This window comes from Cryptomeria japonica, chromosome 6 (genome assembly GCF_030272615.1).
Source record: "Cryptomeria japonica chromosome 6, Sugi_1.0, whole genome shotgun sequence".
NCBI classification, from domain to species: Eukaryota; Viridiplantae; Streptophyta; class Pinopsida; order Cupressales; family Cupressaceae; genus Cryptomeria; species Cryptomeria japonica.
In genome coordinates, this window is record NC_081410.1 from 149400400 (window position 1) to 149420659 (window position 20260).

A 20260-nucleotide genomic window follows, 5' to 3' on the forward strand; every position below is an offset into this window, starting at 1 on the left:
TGTTTTTTAAGTTTGTTTAATCATTTTAAACTTCCACCAGAAAAAGAGTTTTATAGACTTAATTATATTTAATTAAATTTAAAACATTTAATTTCAGGCGAAGTTCTCACAAATGTGTTCACTTCCCACATTTGGGTCGAAATCCACCCTAAGCCGTTGATCTTTGCTCATCCAACGGATGATGGTACCTATTGTCAGATATCACGGATCCCATGACTTCTGCCATTTTTTGGGCACGTCACCATACTCGTGTCACTTTTTGAGACTGTTTTTAAAGTCTGTTTAATCATTTAAAAGTTCCACCCAAAAAAGAGCTTTATAGACTTAATTATATTTAATTAAATTTAAAACGTTTAGTTCCGGGTGAAGTTCTCACAAATGTGTTCACTTACCACATTCGTGCCGAAATCCACCTTAAGTCGTTGATCTTTTCTCATCCAACGAATGATCGTCGATGGTACCTGTTGTCAGATGTCGTCGGTCCCATAATAAGAGACATTTAAAGATGTTCAATAGTTTGAGATAATTATTAAATATAATGTTAATATTATTTGTAAAAATATGAAATTCAAAAATAGTATAGAACATGAAATTTAGTTTCTAGAATAAAACAAATAACTAAACAAAAATATGAATTTTGATATACAATTTGAAAGGTAAAAATTTAATATAAAAAAGAAAACATTCAATATTAAATCTAAAATATTGATTTAAAGTTTAACAAAATTCTTAAAAAATAAATTTACGGTATATAATTTTAAAAAATAGTTTTAAAATATAAATAAAAGTTCAATATAAATTTAGTGTAATATAAATTTTAATGTAATAAATAAATAAAGATTAAAAATATATATAAAAGTTCAACATAAATTTAGTTTAATATAAATTTTAATTTAATATAATTTTATTAATAAATAATGTGGTGAATCTTATTGATAAACCTGTACCTCCTAAGGACTTATGCAATATGCATTACCTTTGATCCTAGTGAGACTATTGGAAATTGAAATTTGAAACACCTGATGGCCCACTATAAGTCTATATATCACATGCAAAGATCAAAGACATACTCTCGCAAAGGGTTCTCATTGATAATTGATCCAACATGTATGGTGAATGTAATAAGTTAAGAATATCTTTATACTTTACATTGTTACAATTACATGAAGTAACATATTGATATGATAAATTTGATTTAGTGGTTAAGATCTTAGATGGTTTCTCGTCCTACTATAGGCTCTATTACTCTTCCAGTTCCCTTTAAGGTTGGTACTAAGTGCTTAGATGTGATTTTTGCTATCACTCTTAAATCCTACTTTAGATCAATTTTGTGTGAAGTTGGGACATCCTTTCCCTTGGTTCGCTTCCATGAAAGAGATCCCATCTACCCTTCATAAATGTCTCAAATTTCTTCATTATGAAAAAATGTTAACTATAAACCATAGCATGTACCCAGTACCAACTTACCAACCCACACATGCACTTGTTCAAAACTTCAACAACAAGTAAGTTGGATTTTTAGTTTTAATTCACTTATTTTTCATGAGAAACTTCTTTTTTATATATATTTATAAAATTATAATCAATGTACAAATAATTAATGGAACAAACTAAATTTTTTTATATATATATTAAATATAGAGCAAGAAGCATTACATTAAAAAGATCACAGTATGAAATTTATTTGCATTGTTTAACAAAATAGTGAAATAATGTAGCTCATAGACAAAAAGCATTTGAAAAAAATTTGTTAATAAAAATGAAATAGAATTATAGAAAGCATTTTTATATCCATAAGACTCTAAGAGGAAAACTGAAACAAACTAGAATTTGAAAAATTATCATTAATATTTATGCTTTGGAAATTTACAATTGTTACGTCTGAGACTTGAGTCCCTCAAAAACTTAAAATCTAAAATGAGTGAGCCACTGAGCCTGTTAGGTTTCAAGGACAGAGGAAAAAAAAACTACTAGGGGCCCAAGGGGCGGAGCTAGGGCACAGGTAGTGGATGGTTTACAACTTTGCTCTAAGAATCTACCCCTCCTTCCATGTAGAATTCTTCAGACAGCATAAGCTGAGAGAATTATTCAAGCCACATGTAGTTTGGAATGTAGTCCAGGAGCAACCATTTTCAGAGGAAGTCCCTACCAATCCGCACCCATTTCCTATGACATGTCAAGTGCTTCGCATTTAGGTTCAGGAGAAATAGTTGCTTGGCCACTAGCACTATTTGGTCTGGGAGGAGAAGCTTGGATAATTCACTCACCCAAGGGATCCCCACCCCTACTTCTACAACGATGACAACAGCAATGTCATCTCCAAGGAAGTCTTCCTTAAAAACATTCCTCAACAGCATCAGCATATCCACCTTGTCTCCTTCGAGGTCTAGAAGAGACGATAAGAACTGGGATGTAATGTCTGTGTTAACACAGTATCTATTTTCATTTCGCAGAAACCCTCTGCCCAGTACCATCTGTAAAACCTCATTGGTGAACGACCCAACCTCCTTGTGGACTGATTGCAGGGTTTGGTCTCTAACAGATCCTAGAAAGGCCCTCTAGTCCTCTGAAGAAATGCTTCTCAAGCAGATGGGAGTGTCCATCTTGAGAAAATAGATTAACAGATTAAACAACCTGAGCCTATAAACCTAAACCAGAGGAAGAATTTAAATACTATGAGCTCTGACGATTTATCTACTAAATGGCAAAGGCTAATTGAAGATGAAAGAAGTAGAGATTGTATATAAATAATTGAAGCTCTTGATTGTAATAATTACTTCTCTAACCATATTAATTGCTTTAAATTTTTTTAAATCTTTCGTATCTCTACAAATCTTTCCCATAAATGCATGAGTGTGCGAAATTGGAAATAGCTATAAACCAGTACCAAGTTGGCAAGTACCACATTGGAAGTCATGGGGACAGAGTGGATTGCAGTAAGTGAATAGATATATATTAAATGACTGAAATTATCGATTGTGATTCGTGACATTTGATACGTGTCTATTGAATCCAATTCCAATCTGAGCACTTTCTGGTGAGCTATGTTCTCTTCAGAGAGTTGGGCTGAAATAAAACTCCAGCCATTGATCTACAATCATCGGATGGTTTAAAATCATTGATGGATTTTAGGTATGCATCACCCATCTACATCATGCAGAGTCTGGACTCAATGTGATGTACTGATGTGATGTGATGTGCCTTGTCTATTAATGGCAATGAATTCATGAAATCGCCAATAAATTATATATTTTTCCATAAATAACAAAATATTCGCCAAAACAAATTCTATAATTTTTAAGCCATGGATAAAAATCACCAATACATTTAAATAATTTTTCCTTTGGAGTAAAATTTTTCGCCCATACAATTATATATTTGTTCCTTTTAACAAAAATTATTCGTCTCCTACAATATATATTTTCCCCATACAACAAGGTATAATTTGCCAGAAATTTATGGAATTTTTGTACCCTAGAAAAAAGTCGCCAATACAAAATAAATTTTTGCCCTATTTTGAAAAAAAAATTGCCATCCATATTAAAATTTCCCCCCGAAAATAATGTTTGATTCGCCAGGATTTTACACAGTTGTCCGGAGGGTGGTTTCTTAAAGTTATCCCTAGAGAAAACCCAAGCTGCCTAAGCCAACTCACCTACCCATTTGGGCTCCAACCCTAATTAAATTATAACCCTAACCCTAATTAAAATTAAACCATAACATTAAATTTAAACCTAATTGAACCATAACCAAAACCTAACCATAATACCAAGTTTTATCATAGAAATTAATCCTTAACTTAAACCCTAACCCTAATTAAAACCTAGTTGAGTCTAAATTACTAATCTTAACCCTGATCCTAATTGAACTCTAGTTGTAATTAAATCATAGTCCTTATTGAACCCTAATCCTCATTTAATCTTAACCCTAACTTTAAATGAAATGTTAATTGAAACCTAATTCAATTCAAACTCTAATTGAATCCTGGCCCTAACCCTAATAGTAACCATTATTGAACCCTAATCATGACCATAATTGAACCCTTATGGTAATCATAATTGAACCTAATAAAAAAATGTAATTAGAACTTAACCATAACCTTAATCTTAATGCTAATTGAGCTCTAACACAAACCATATAATTGAAGCCTAACTCTAATTAAATTCTAATTCTAACCTTGAACCTTAATTTAATTACCTAACCCTAATCCTATATGAACTCCAAACTAAACATGAAATTAAATAAATTGAGAAATTTATTTAAATGAGAGAACATTATTAGCTATTTATATAATTTAAAATATATTTTAATTATGAGAATATAACAAAAATTGATTTAATTAAAAATTAAACATTATTTAATTAAAGTAACTAAAGGAGATTAATTAAATAACAAAATTATTTAATTAATATTAGAAAAAAAATAGTTAATGAAATAAATTTTAAAATTATTTAATTATGGAGTTGGGGAGTAATTCAAATTTTGAATTTGAAGTGGAGGAATGATGTTAAATTAATTAAACAATTAAAATTATTTAATTATTAAAGAGGAATAATTAGTAAAATTAGTGTTCACAAGTGCGAGACAATTTAGGTGTCTACAATTACATATGATGATGCATTTCACTTATTATGATATTATTTGTCACATATGTACTACATGTTTATAGAATATAGCAACCTTTAAAAACAATCAAATACATAATAAGCATTTTTTTTTTGAGGTTGCATTACAATAAGTTTTGGTTAAAGAGGATGTATCTGAAGTCTACTCCTTATCAAATAGTTGTTCAAGGTTTGAATTTGGATGCTACAACATCTTTCTCATTGAATTGATTTTGGAAATAGTATAAATTTACATTATTTTTAATCAAAGCTTTAATTATTATGAGTTCTCATGATCCCACTATACAAGCTTCACACATGTGCATAAACAAAATGTGGTCCACAAACACAATGAAAAATTTCTCTTCATTAGATTATACTTACACAATATGATAAGGCCATTTTAGACATGAACATTCAAAAGACTCTTATCTTATTAGAAGAAAAAGACTACAACGATTTGAAATCTTCAATTTGATATTCTTTTATAAAGCCTAGCTAATTATTTAAAATTCGCCCTGAACTCTTAAAATCTAGTTAAATTTTAGGTTCAATGTTTCTTTTTGAAACACCCACATATCTCTTGACATATGCCACTAACTTAAGTTTTTATTTATTTAGTTTTCTTTCTATTTAAAGAATGACAAGATCTTCTATGTGATTTATAAGAATAGATGCAGCCCTTTTCTCCTCCATACAAGGTTGAATATAAACATCCTCATAATGACTCATTCAAATAACACATGCTTTCCAATACATAATATTTTAATATTTTATATATATAAATTAATTGATTAGATCTAATCACTAACAAGACTTTTACTTTAATTAACTTTATATTTAAGTAGAAGAATTTTATAGTGTCACAAGACATCATCGTTCTAGGCGCACAGTTGTGTATCCATCTTGACTGTGTAATACAAATTCTTTAAAAAATGTTTTCTAAAAGGTTGTCTGCTAATACAACCGATATGATCACGAAAAATTCCAAACAAATGCCTTATTTTATTTTATATTTATAATTCAGAATAATTCAGAATAGACGTCTCACCTTATCTGCATAACAAAAATGGGTGTCTCCAACCTTAAGAAATAGTCAAAAATGGATCTCTCACGCGTTTCCATAACTGTTTTGAGTTTAACGAGTCATTTTTTGATTGGATGAAGCTATCCTAATCTTTAAAGAACAATCCTTTAACAGGATCTTTCCAAAGATATTTAAATGAGAGAATGGAGAGTAATATGGAAAATGTGATAACACGCCAAGAAAGAGTCAGCATGGCGTCCAGTGGCGGTGTATACAATTGAAATGCGTATATATACTTGTTCGCCATTGTTTGGAAGAAAACCATCTCAGTTCTCCAAAGAGAAAAAACCTATTGAAAAAAGGAGAGTAGAGAACTATGGCTTCAATATGCAGGAACTTTTTGCATGTAATCTCAGTTATCCTATTGCAATTGGCAACGTGCCTTTCATTTCAACATGCCGTTGAAGCAACGTTCCAGCTTACAAAAAGTTCACTTCAGCCTCCGTTTGGAAACCCGTGAGAAACAATCTGAATCTCTGTTTTTTTCTTGGAGTTTTAGTTTACAGGAAAAACTATGCAATCTGAACCAGGAAATCTCTTAATTGACCCCAGTCAGTTTATCTCGTAAATTGACACCCATGTTTTAATTGCAGACTGTTACTGAAAGTGAATGGAACTGGAGTTCAGATTTACCGATGTGAGAAGAGCTCAAATGGGTCTGGGATGATGAACTATACCCATATTGGAGCTACTGCAAAACTTTACTCTGCTTATGATAATGATAAAAATGTATCAGTGGGCTACCAATACTACCTTCCTCATCCCCTGGCTCAAGGAGCTCAACCCACTTTTTCATTCAGCATGGTGGAAGGAGACCCTGTCTCTGCCATACCCGAGTCAACAGTTACAGGTATTGTAAATTTTGTTCGAATGCTTTTTATCTAGACTTATGAATTGGTGAGGCTACGAATAGGAGATCTTATTCTTGTGTTAATGGAATTTGAACCTTGGTCACAAAAATAACGTCATATTTAAACACTATATAATACTGAAATTATTTTAATGATTAAACAATAATATTACATTTGTCTAGTTTGCTGTTCTATTTCTTATATTATTGTTCCCTTTATTGAGTTTCAGGATTTACTCAACACTTTTATGCTTGACTAAAAATAATATTATCATTTTTGTCTCTTTGTGCTATAATTATTGTTCCCTTTATTGAGTTTCAGGATTTACTCAAAACTTTTATGTTTGACTAAAAATAATAACAACACATTTTTATTTAGAAAAAAAAATGGTAGATAATTGTATTTTTAGTCATAAATTTGAATTTGAGTGATCAATTATTTGATAGTTTATTATGATCTCCAAATTTGTCTCACGGATTAAAAATGTGATCCAACAAACTCTCACAGAAAATTCTAAAAGCATTGCAATCATTTTGACCATCTTTAGAAACCTCTTGTCTATTGATTTCTGACATGTAATTATTAATGTGGTTACAGTTAACCAAATCGGTACAAAGAAGGGCAAGAGTGAGGATGACATTGATGATTTGCTGCTGAAGGGAATTAGTCATAGTGGGTATGGGCATGCAAGTGAGGTATCATATGTCCAGCGCAGGCATTCCAAGGGTGGAGTTCCCCCACCATATTGTGAAGAAGATGCAAAAGAAATCCAAGTCCCATACACTGCACAGTACTTATTCTGGTCTCAGGATAGATCCCCTGATACAGCAGCCATTCCTTCTGAAATAAGTGTTGATTCAAAGAATTCAATCCCTATTTTGGGGTATTATGGAGAAGGATGTCAACACTACAGATTCAACGGTTCTTCCTGGATCAATTTCAATGTATCAGCTTTGCTGTATACTTCACCGGGACAGCAAGTAGTGGGAAGACATTATTTTCTTTCACAAGCTGATGACAAGGGAGGACAGCTTGCATGGGAATTGTCAATGCCTTCTGGTCTTGGGAAAGTTAGAGTGACTTTCAAGTTAGTGAGTACAGTTATAGTAGATAAAGATAGTATCCCTTGGACCAAACTTGAGGCCACCAGTTATGCTGCGTATCCTCCTTACATGTAAGTATATGATTCATATTTTTCTTCTTTCATTAATATTATTCTCACCATTTTACTCATGGCTCTTTTCCTTTTGAATTAAATTGCAGAAGTAGATCATATATAGAGCAAGTTAAATACGTGCAGAGAGTTTCCACTGTGGGAGGACTTCCTCCTAAACATGAAGACACTCCAAATCCACAAACAGGAAATATGTATTTGTCACCTTTCTCGTCAATCTATTGGTTCTCTACTGATACCAATTCTTCGTAAATGCTGTGTTGACTAAGTACGAATTAATAAAATGTGCAAGATCACAATTGATATCCGGGATTCCAATTCAAGTTCAATAATATTTTAATTGCTATATCTTTCCCATGGGTTTGTTCTTATTGCGCATTCAGGTACCTGTATTTATAAGAATTCTAGCTATAATAGTACGCTAGCGTCCAATGGTTTGGATTACTATTTTATAAATATTTAGGGTTTCATACAAAATCTAAAATATTTGTGGGTTAAATGTGAGATTTTTGGGATCAAATTTAAGTGATCTAATGTATGAGAGTGATCTATAGTCTAAATGGTGAATTTGATAGAGGACAGATTTTTGTAATTTGATTCAATACATGAATGTATGGACAATAATATTTTGAAATATTTTTTGAGAGTTGTCAAGATTGATAGGGTTATGTTCCCTTAGATCAAGTCCCTTAATAGACTAGTTTCATGGTATTCCCCAGCATGTGAATGGTTTATATTGGCAAGCTAAGAATTAGGATTTTAAAAAATTGAGTTGTTGGGATTAAATGGGTGCATGTGAATGGTTTATATTGGCAAGCTAAGAATTAGGATTTTAAAAAATTGAGTTGTCGGGATTAAATGGGTCTTTTAGGATTAAACATGCATGCTTCGAGATTGACCTAGGTTAGGAAAGTGAAGATTTAAGGTAGGGATCAAATGTCTAAATAAATGTGAGAGCATGGGTGTAATAAATGGCTAATAATGACAAATATATGAGAATGAGTTCAACTATGAATGGGGTAAAAAAAAATTTATGATGTGTAAATAGATACAAATTGAGATTAGATAAAGAATAGGGAATGAGACAAACTGAATAAAAGAGTGTGTAACATATAGATGTATAATTATATTAAACCATTCCATAAAATTAGATTAAAAAATAAATAAAAACTGGCATAAATGTATTAATTTGACCATCAACTTTTTTTAAAATAAAGACACTTATTAACCATGACTTCGGTAGTTGTAATGTTTTTTATTACGGGAAAAAAAAGTTTTTAAGGGATCCCAAAACCCTTTACAAAAGAACCTTAAAAGATAATAGCATCAAGAAACAAGAAAAGACATTCTGCCAAAAAACCAACACAGTTCTAGGCAAAAATCAGCATAAAAGCCCAACAAAACCATAACAGAAAAAAGACAAAAAATAAATTACTTAATGTTTTTAAGAGCATTAGCCAAATTTTCGCTAATCAATTGCAAATATTTAATATTATCCCTGAGCATAGGGATGTCCTTGGAAGAGGCAGTTTTTTTCATTCTCGCCCTTGTTCTTTTTACCGCACCACCAAGAGCACTTTCCACTGTCCCTGCCTCAATAGCATCCTCATCAATATCTAGGTCCACAATAGGTTTAGAAGTGCTGAAGCCATCAAGGAACTTGGTAATTTCCACTAAATTCTTAGTCACAGAGGTTAGGATATCCGGAATCATTACCAAAAAGGTTTTCATGGTTGTTTTTCCTTCCTCCAGTTTACTAATCTAAGCTTCCACCTTCTCCACTTTTTACTCCATACCCTTTTTCCACTACTCCTGGTTACTTTCAGCTTTCTTTCCCTTCTCTTCCTATTGCTTATTAATTTTTTCCAAATTCTTAATTCCTTCATAAACCCACCTGTCAAAACCCATTTGAGCCTTGGACTGGTTTTTGAGTTTGTCTAGAATAATCTCATCTCCAGCTTTATCCCAATCCTTGCTCGATTTCTCCTTGTCCTTCTCCTGCTTAGTTTCCATTTCCCTTTCCTCATTAATCTGATTACCCTGCTCCTCCATTAGCTGGCTATTAACATAACCTATACTCACACGATGGGTAGGGCTATTCTAATTAGAAACATCCTCAGCTCCTCCTTCTTCTTCCCCCACTTCCTCTTCTTTCAATCTCTCCTCTCCGTTAGACTCATTGGTATCCATCTCACTTCAATCTTTTCCCATGTCCTTTGAATCAACCTCCATATTCTTTTGATTACCCATGTCCTCTTGAATTTTCTCCATAGTGGTCTTTTTACCCTTTTTTCTCTGTGTCAACTCATCCTTGCTAGGCCCACCTTCCTCCATCTTTCTCTTTCCTTTCCCCGGTGACACCGACAATCTCTTGTTTTCCTGGATAGCCAGAATCTTGCAATGCTCATAAATGAGCAAAATAAGGTCGTAATGAAGCAGAGGCGAAGAAGGGTTCTTGCTATGCTTATTCAAAGACCGTGACAGAGCCCTAAAGAGGTAATAGGGAAGTTGAATCCTCTTCTCATGTCTAAAATTATTTAAAAGAATAAAATGGTATGTGTGGACCCTGGTAAAATGGCCCTCCATAGTAATATATTTTATAATTGCATTAAGCACATAGCCCCAAATTTTATTGATATTGGAAGTATCATAATAACCCCCTATGGCTTTTCCTAGTTTTTCTCTCTCCTTCTCTTTACATGGAAAAAGCTTAACTACATTATTAGACACTTTCAGGTCTCTAAAGAAGTTACGACCAGAATGCGGCATACCTGTGACCATCACAATGAGGTCCACATCTAGCTTAAACCTAACACCATGAATTTTAAAGGAGCCATTTATCCAATTTTTAGTAACTTTGGTGACCGCTAGGTTAACTCTGCCTTTATCATAGTTGACCAAAATTTCCATGAAATTCGTCATGAATCCTTTCTCCAGCTTTGTCCAAACCTTAGGCATCTCCCTCCATCTGGAAATATTATCAGATTCCTCTCTTCTTAGATCCCCCCCCTCCCCCCCATTTTAGATTTTGTTTTACAATTTCTCTTCTTCTAAAACTTCAGAGCTTTCTTCTGAATGACACTTGACTTTTTGAAAATGCATACCCACAAAGTGTGCGGAAAATTAATATTCTTGATTAGGACTCTTCCCTTTTGATGTGTCATCATCACCTCTCTAAAAATTTAAAGATTACTCATTAATACTTTCATGATTAATGTATGATCCATCTTTCCCCATAAATCTGTCCTTTCTGATGAGTTTTTTAATATTAAAATCAATATTAACTTCCCCATTCCATATACTTTGAGCTTCGGAAATTATGCCAAGGTTCGCTAGACCATCCGCTATAGCATTTTTTTCTCTGAAGGCATGTTCAATGATAATAGATTTATAGCTAGAAATAATTTCTCTAGCTTTAAAAATAATATTTTCTATAGTCCACGAAGGCTCAATTTCTCCCTTGAGGCATTTAATAATGTTAAGTGAGTCTCCCTCCAGCCATAGATTATCATGATTGAGATTTTTTTCTATAATCAAAGTATTCAAAGTCGCTGAGGCTTCAGCATAATGACTAGTTTGGTTACCCAAAGGGACAACAACAACCACAAGGCAACTTCCAGCAAAATTCCTGATAATGCCCCCATAACCAGCTTTCCTCGGGTTCCCCTTAGAAGCCCCATCAAAGTTGGCCTTAATCCATCCCTGAGAAGGAAAGCACCAAAAAAGACCATCCGTACCCTTATCCTTACTGATTTTGTTATTGGAGAGGTTCCATCTTTCATTAAAGTCTTCTTTAGTAGCTAAACCATTATCAATTTCATTTAAACATTCAAAGATCACTCTATATATTTTATCCACCACCACTTCAAGGTTCGCACTTTTGTCCCTAAAAATCCTATTGTTGCACTCCTTCCAGATGTTCCATATGACATTAGGGAGAGTAAGTTTCCAAAGCTCAACATTCTTGGAATTAGAACTAGGGCAATACCATTGTTGCCAAAACTCTTCCACAGAGTTTGAGAAAACTCAGCTCAACTTCCACCTACTAAATATCATATTCCAAATTTCATGACTGAAAATACACTGGTAGAGGATATGACAAGAAGACTCCTCCTCCCTGCAGCAAAGAGAACACCTATTAGGAAAAACAAATCCATGCTTATAGAGATTATCAAGAGTTAGCACCTTATTTTGGATAAAAATCCAAAAGGAGATATTAATTTTGGGTGTCAACTTCTTTATCCACACTTTCGCTCACAAAGGGATCTCTTCCAGAACTTTGTTGTGGATAGACACCATTGAAGACACAGAATATTTCCCATCAGAATTTTCCCTCCAAATCAAACAATCCTCAAAATTGTCCATAAAAATTTTAGAATAAAGCAAGATCTCTAAAAAATTTAATCCCGGCCAAAGTTGGCTAAACTCAATCCACTTCCCATTTCTCCAGTAGTCTCTAACAAAGACTCCATGCCTATTTTTGAACTAGTCTTTCCATTCCTTAAGGATGGGGATTTCCTCCAGCGGTTTATCCATAAGCCATATGTCCTCCTAGAATCTAATAATTCTCCCACTCCCCAATTTCCACTTTCTTCTCGCTGCAGCCCAAGCTTTAGCCATTTGAACTGCATTCCAAATTGCAGAGCCTTCCACAAAAAATGAACTTTCCATAAATTATTCCTCAGATGGTTGCATGTAAAGGTATTTCTTTTTCCAAATTAAATTCCATTCCCTTTCCTCCCCTTTCATTCTCAAAATTTGTTTAGCTAACAAGGCATTATTCATGGTTATAATGTTCCTTAACCCCAAACCCCCAAAAGCCTTAGGAGTACAAATTTTATTCCATGCAATAAGGGGGATTATATTTTTATCTTCCACTCCCAACCATAAGAATTTTTTTTGAATTCTTTCAATTGCCTCCGCAAACTTTCTAGGGATTTTGAACAGACTAAGGGCATAGATAGGCAAATTTTGAAGGGTATCTTTAAGCAATGTCACCTTACCCACTTGGCTAAGGAGGGCTCCTTTCCATCGCGCTAGTTTGGAATTGAATCTATCAACCAACTTCATCCAGAAATTCTCCGAAGGCTTTAAGCACAGAGGGAGACCCAGATAGGTTTTAAGGAAAATCAGCAATTTTGTATCCAAGGATTCTTTTGATCCTTCTTTGTCTATCCACTGGGGTATTGATGAAGAACAAATAACTCTTATCCCAATTAATTTTTTGACCAAAAGTAGCTTCATAGGAATCCATAACACTCTTCATGTTTCTCGCTTCCCTTATGGTAGCTTCTCCCATAGTGATTGAATCATCAAAAAACTATTCATGAGTACAGGTTATGTTGGAAGATGAAGGTTTGAGGCCTTTGAGTTTCCCTTCTTCCACATTTCTCATAATAAATCTACCCAAACTTTCAGCCAAAATAGTAAACAAGATAGGAGAGATGGGATCCCCCTATCTTATTCCTCTACAAATTTTGAAGAAACTGGAAGGGGATCCATTAATAATAACAACAGAGGTAGAAGTTCCAGTCAACTGAGAACAAAGTTGAATCTCCCCAAACCCAAAAGCTTTCATAATTCTGAAAAAGGAATTGTCGGTTCACTTTGTCATAGGCCTTAGACATATCCAACTTAAGAAAAAAGCCCTATTTTTTAGCAGCAATTAAAGAATAAATATTCTCATGAACAGAAATGATAGAATCTAGAATTTGTCTACCAAGGACAAAACTGTTCTGCTAAGCCAAAATAATGCATGGGAGAATATCCAATATTCTAGAAGTAAGAACCTTAGATATAATCTTGTAAACAAAATTACAAAGACTAATAGGTCTGAACTTATTGAGAGAGTCAGCTCCAGAGATCTTAGGAATAAGAATGATAAAGGTAGCATTGAGTTCTTTTAGAAACTGCCTTGAACCAAAGAATTCTTTAACTCCATTACAAATATCAATCTCCACAATATGCCAAAAGTTTTGGAAGAAGAACATAGGGAATCCATCCGAACCAGGAGACTTATCTCCAAGAAAGGAAAACATAGCCTTTTTTATTTCCTGATTCAAAGGGATCAGAGAGATATTTTTGTTGTCATCCTCATTTAAAATGGGAGGGGCAGCTTGAGCAAGAAGGTCTTCATTTTTTATATCCAGAACGTCCACCCCTCCCAACAGGTTGCTAAAGAAATCCATAGCTTCCTTTCTTATTTCATTTTCATCTGATAAAATCCCCCTATTGCAGGATAACCTGGAAATCATGTTAGCCGCCCTATGCTTAAGAGAAGTCATGTGAAAAAACTGGGTGTTTTTATCACCTTCCTTCAAATACAAAGCTCTTGATCTTTGCCTCCAAAAAGTTTCTTCATTTGAGATAATTTCATGGTATTTGGACAGCAACCCATTTTCAATATTTGCCAAATCCTCAGAAAGCCCTTCCTCTTAGATTTTATCATGAACTTATTTGATATATGTCTTAATTTGAGCTTTACTTTTAAAGATATCTCCAAAAGTCTCTTTGTTCCAGACTTTAACTTTGGCTTTTATGATATTAAGCTTTTTGGCAACTCTGAATAAGGTCACTCCCTCAACCTTTGAATTCCACCATTCAGCAACACAAACTTCCAAAGACGGGTGGGACAACCAAGCTTTTTCAAATCTAAAAGGAAAATTTTGCTTTGCAGAAGTTGAATTGGCAGTGAAAGAAATAGGGTAATGATTAGAACCAATCTTAATGATAGATGCCAAAGAACAATTATACTTAGAAAGCCAATCAGGGATCTATCCAACCTGACTTTAATAAGATCAGAACCAGTTCTTTGATTGGTCTGAGTGTAATTAATCCCTTGGAGATCCACATCCATCAAATCTTGATCATTAATAAAATCCATAAGATCTTTTCTTCCCTCCAACTGCAAAGGAAGGCCTCCCATTTTTTCATCCTGTTTTAAAGGGGTATTGAAATCTCCCATAATCATCTAGCTTTTATCAACAAAAATTAGTCTATCTTCAACCAGGCTCCTCCAAAATTTAGTTCTTCTAGCTTTAGAATTAGGTGCATAGACATTAGTGATAACCTAGACAAAGTTATCCTTAATGTGCTCAAGCAAGATTGAGGTCCTATTGACCCGTGAAGCAATTTCCTTACCTATAATAGTATTCTGATTCCAAAAGATAGTTGTACCTCCAGAGACACCCTCCAAACTTGTTCCAATTACCCCATTACTTTTGAATATTCTAATCCTTTCCACTTTATCCTTATACATCTTAGTTTCCTGAATAAGGACTACATCCAATTTATGATCTCTTACAATATTACGCAACACATATTTCTTATGGGGGGTGTTCAACCCTATAATATTCCATGAGATTATCTTCATACTTTAACCAGGGATAAGGCTGACTCAATGGAGCTCTATGTTCCATCAGCACGGTTCTTCCAACTTTCTTGTTCCCTCTAATTCTTTAGAGAGGGTCTCCCCTACTTTTTTTTGTGACTTCCAACATCTACCACTTTCTTATTCTTGCTTCTGGTTGAAATACCTCCATTTGGTCCTCCATTATTCGACTTGCCTTCTTTAATACCGGAAATCCTAAGATTTCCCTCAAGAGCCACTGTTTCCAAACTTTTAGGAGGATTTTTGCATTAGGAGTTCATGATCATATTTCTAGTCTGCTTAGGACTTCCATTGGTTAATAACAACAAATGCTCAGTATCCAAAATATTATAGTCCTACGCTTCATTAAAGTCTTCCTCATTTTCTTTATTATTAGATGAAGCAGAAGCATCATCATAGGAACACTCATCAGCTTTACCCTAGATGATAGGACCAACCTTCAAATATTTTGATTTAGATTTTTGAACCTTTTCTTCTTTCCCATGCTCTTCCTCCTTGTTACTTTCTTTTTGACTGTTAGAACAGGCACAAACTGATTTTTCATTATTATTCACACCCTTCTTTTCCTCATTTTCCATCTTGGTCACTTCCTTCTCAAGGACAACCTCTGAAGGTGGATCATCATTCTTACCTTTCATTTGCCATTTCTGCTTTGAGTTGCTATCATTTTTACCATTCTTACCCTTCTTGAGTGGAAAAGCTTTCGCCCAATGACACAACTTTTTACAATGAAAACAAACAAATGGGAGAGATTCATATTCAATCACTTGGGTCCATTTCCCCAATTTAGACATAATCTCAATAGTTTGAGGCATATCCATCATTTGATTAACATTAATACAAATACGAGCAAAAACCAACCTTGATTTAGCTGTTGTCATCGAGTCGATCGAAAGAAGTTCACCAAATAATCTTGTAATCCCTTTAAAGACCTCCTCATTCTAGAACTCCAATGGAAGTCCAGGAAGATGCGTCCACACAGGCACCGACACAAAAATGGAATCATCCAAAGGGAGGTTAGGAGCCCATTTCTGTAAAGCCAAGGTTGACTTGCCAAACATCCACAGTCTTTCATAGAGCGCTTTATTCATATCTTCTTCATTATTAAAAGAAAAGGAAGAAAAAACCTAGGCAAAGCCGCCACATCCACTTGACCTTTGGGAACCCATTTCCTCCTTATAAAATTCCTTACAACATCAATGTTAGGTCTAAAACCAGCAAACCGTCCAACCAAGGTCATAGCTAAGCTAGACACAGTGAAATCAACCAGCTTATCCAGAACAGATATAGTAAAAACCCCTATCATCAAATCAGAGAGATTTTTAACTTCCGGAAGACCAAATTTCACCAGAGGCTTGACTCCAAAAAGAGCAGACCATTTCTTTTCTTTACCTCTATCATGTGGGTCCCTAGTTTTGGAATCTTTATCTTCCACCAATTTGACTGTCGCCTTGTCCCCCTCAGTACCTTGAGAACCCTGGGGACTGGCATGACTACCAACTCTAACTGCAAAAAGACCGCCATCCCCATGATTTCTGCCATCCCCATGATTGAAATTTGAATTTCCCGCTCGCCGCTCCGCTTGCCGCTCCTTTCCACCCATTGTAATATTTTAGTATTATGTGAGTTAGTTGTAATGTTATTGTTAGGTTGTTGTGCCTATTCTTTTTGCCTTTTGTTTGGATTTTTAATTGCTTTCTTTATTAATTGGTTTGTGCCTCTTTTATTGTTTTCCATAGCTCGCCCTAGATTTTTGGTTCTCTTTTGTCCCCTAGATTGTATTCATGTCTTATATATTATAATTATTTTCATATAATATAATTATGGTAGCCTCGTGAACCCCTTCATCAATCATAAAATAATTTATTTATCTAAGAAGAGAGGAAACAATTAACTTATATTATTAAGTATAATTTTCTTATAATAAGTACTATTTATTTTTTGATATCATTTTAAAAAATCATTTAATATATGTTTATCATTAATTATTACTATTAAAATTATAATTTATTTTAATTCTCAATTTAGTGAGAATTATTTAAGATATGATTCACAATATTATCCAACATCTTGTTAAAAAATAAAGAAAAATGTGAAGGTATATTTAAAGGATTTGCAGTTACATGGTTGACCATATCATTGAACATTTCTCCTACTCAAAAAAACAATTTTGGGTTAGTTATGAAATAATTGATATTGAAGTGTTTTTATTTTATCTCTACATTATACTTGATGTTGTAAAACAATTTGATATTTATTATTATTTTATTTAGATGACATTAATTTTCTTTATCTTAAATACCTAAATTTTAAAATCTCATAAAAAAATAGTTTCAATTTAAATGATGCAATTATTATTGATTTTGATATAAATAATCGATATGTTGCTTTAATTATTAAAAAAAAAACTTAGGCCTATGTATTTTTTAATTCAACATGTGAATAACTCTACCATTAATAAACATCTAATCAAACAATATTTTCAATCAATTCAATTTGACCTCACATCAAAATTAAAATTACTACCATTATTCATTCAATTTTAGTGTGTAATACAAAGACTTTATTATTTTCTAAGAAATATGTAATAGATGCCATTTGTCTTTGCCTCTGTGATTCATGGTGTATAGTATCTATAAGAAGAATCTATGTGGTTGTCTTTAATTTTAAGAAGCCAAACTTTGGATTTTGTAAGATTGAATAAATTTGTCTTAATCCTTCTAGGGACAATCTATTCAAAATTTATTTTTAAGCCAATATTTGATTGGTATTGGCGTATTTCATTTCAAACATTTTGTCCATTCTGTTTAAAATAGTCTCATGATCTTATATGTGATTTATGTATAAATATAATAAATAGTTGTTTTATGTAATTATATTTAAAATAATTTATATTAAAAAAATAATAGTTATCGAAGAATCTTTGAGATTTTTCTTTCATAAAAATAATTGAATTATATTGATTTTGGTATTTTATTTTATATAACAGATTATAATATTATGAGGGAATATACATTTACATACATTCAAATTAAAAGTTGTCTTTTAGCTAATTTTCTATGAGGGAAGAATTATGGATCTATAGTCTTTTATAAGTAGTGGGGTTGAAGGTCTAGTCCATCAATATTGTTTAAGACTTAAACTTGGTCCAATCACACCTTCAAGAAAACTGGAACTTAATTAATGATTTAATGAAGTTAGCCAAAAATCTATATTTTTACTTTAAAAAATTATTTGTTTGTGTTCATGTTACTTTTAAGAAGTGTTTATTCTAGTAGGAAATCTTAACTTATTAGATCACTCATATAATATAATCTAAAGTATACTAGTGCTCAAAGTAAATAATAGCTTGCTTTTATTTGGGGTATCCAAAATCTCAGTTTGTCAAATAAATTTGTATCCCAGTTTTAGTTTTATACTATTTTTAAAAGTGAAAAAAACGAGTTTAGATTTTATATAATAGAATTAGTTCACATACAATTTGAAACAATAACAAAATAAATAGAAAGAAAAGACAATATATAAGTTTTACCTAGAAATTTTTTTTAGATAAAGAACCTTGTATAGAAAATATATTTACTATTACAAAAACTCAACATTTTATTCATAAACATGTGTGGATATAAATGAAAATATAAAAAAAAAGTTGTAAACATTCCATTTACTCATTCACAATTCACAGATAATACGTTGTTATTTGGGGAAGCCACTATACAAGAGGCCTCTATTATCAAGACAGCACTAGAGGAGTACTCAAAGGTGTCGGGGCAAATCATGAATAAGGAGAAATCACAAGTGTTCTTTTTTAATACCAGTAGACAATCCCAGAATAAAATAGCCTACCTATTAGAATATCAAGTTTGTTTGTTTCCTCTTAAATACTTGGGAATCAATATCAACTTCGGTAGTAGACAAAGCCAAATTTGGGAGGATGTGATCAACAAGTGTAAAGGAAAATTAGAGCAATGGAAAAATAGATGGCTATCCCAAGCAAGGAGGCTTACAATGATTAGATCAATCTTATCAGCTATTCCCATTTATAGCATGTCATGCTTCAGGATGTCTTAGGTGGCTTGTAAGAAGCTTTATGGTTTTCTCAAGAAATTCATATGGGAAGAGGCAAAGGAGACTAAGAAAATCCCACTAATTAATTGGGAGACAACATGTCTGACTAAAGAGGAAGGAAAATGGATCTTAAGAATCTAGCATTAGGTGCAAAGCTAGCATGGAAGATGTACAAATACCCTGAGAAACTCTGGTGTAGAGTGTTGAGGAACAAATATTTGGATTCAGAGGAAAGAGAGAATTTTTACTATTGCAAATGCAGGCAAGGGATCGGTTGTGTTGAATTTATTGTGGGAAAGTAGATTCATTATTACCAATCATCTATCCTGGAAAGTCAGGAATGGGCAGAAGGAAAAATTTTGGGATGATTCGTGGGATGGTGGGAAGCCTATCAGGGAAATGTTTGAGGATTAGAATTGGGTTAATGATGTGGCAAAAGAAATAGGTGACAGAGTGGATCAGTATTTTGAAGGAGGAGGTGTTAGGGGTGATAAGGTTAAGTGGAAGCTAATAGAGATCAAGAGTAAGGAATTATGCACCAAACTAGTTGAAATATTAAGGAGTAGGACGTAATTGGTATCTGAGGAAGAAGATACCCTTTTTTGGTGTGCTACTAAATCTGGGGACTATAGTGTTAAACTAGGGTATGAAATACAAAGACAAAGAGTGAGGGACTCATTTTGGCCACATAAGTTATGTTGGAGAAATAGAATTCTTCCTAAAGCTAGAGCCTTTCTTTGGATTTCCCTTCATGATATGGTACTCACTGGGAGAAGACTGAAGACTATAGGCATAGTTGGGCCTAGAAGATGTGTATCATGTAAAGGTGAGGAGGAGACTACGAATAATTTGTTGTATAAATGTCCCTTTGCTTGAAGGTGTTGGGAGTGGTTGTTTGGTATGTTGAATTTGAGCATTGTTAGAAATGAAGGGTTGAAATCCTTTTTATTATCTTGGCCTCAGACGGATAGATTGAAATGGGGGGATATTTGGTTGGCAGGACCAGCTTTAGTAGTATGGAATATTTGGAAGGAGAGAAATAGGAGAATATTTAAGGATGTGGAGATCTCTATCGAGCAGTTTATTTGA

At 33.3% G+C, this 20260-nt stretch overlaps 1 protein-coding gene across 1 annotated transcript; it reads left to right on the forward strand.

Annotated features, from left to right (window-relative positions):
• Positions 1 to 6086: 6086 nt before the first annotated feature.
• LOC131064924 (uncharacterized) lies at positions 6087 to 7968 on the forward strand. The gene is made up of 4 exons (XM_057999265.2): positions 6087 to 6169; positions 6285 to 6541; positions 7140 to 7716; positions 7806 to 7968. Exons 1-4 carry the CDS (start codon positions 6087 to 6089, stop codon positions 7966 to 7968), a joined length of 1080 nt encoding a protein of 359 aa, XP_057855248.2.
• The last annotated feature ends 12292 nt before the right edge of the window (positions 7969 to 20260 follow it).

Bases quoted from the DNA above. Each gene is read 5' to 3' on its own strand.
- LOC131064924 (XM_057999265.2), top strand. From the start codon at position 6,087: ATGCCGTTGAAGCAACGTTCCAGCTTACAAAAAGTTCACTTCAGCCTC. The intron at 6,170-6,284 runs GTTTTTTTCTTG...TTTTAATTGCAG, and splicing joins GAGAAACAATCTGAATCTCT to ACTGTTACTGAAAGTGAATG. The intron at 6,542-7,139 runs GTATTGTAAATT...ATGTGGTTACAG, and splicing joins ACCCGAGTCAACAGTTACAG to TTAACCAAATCGGTACAAAG.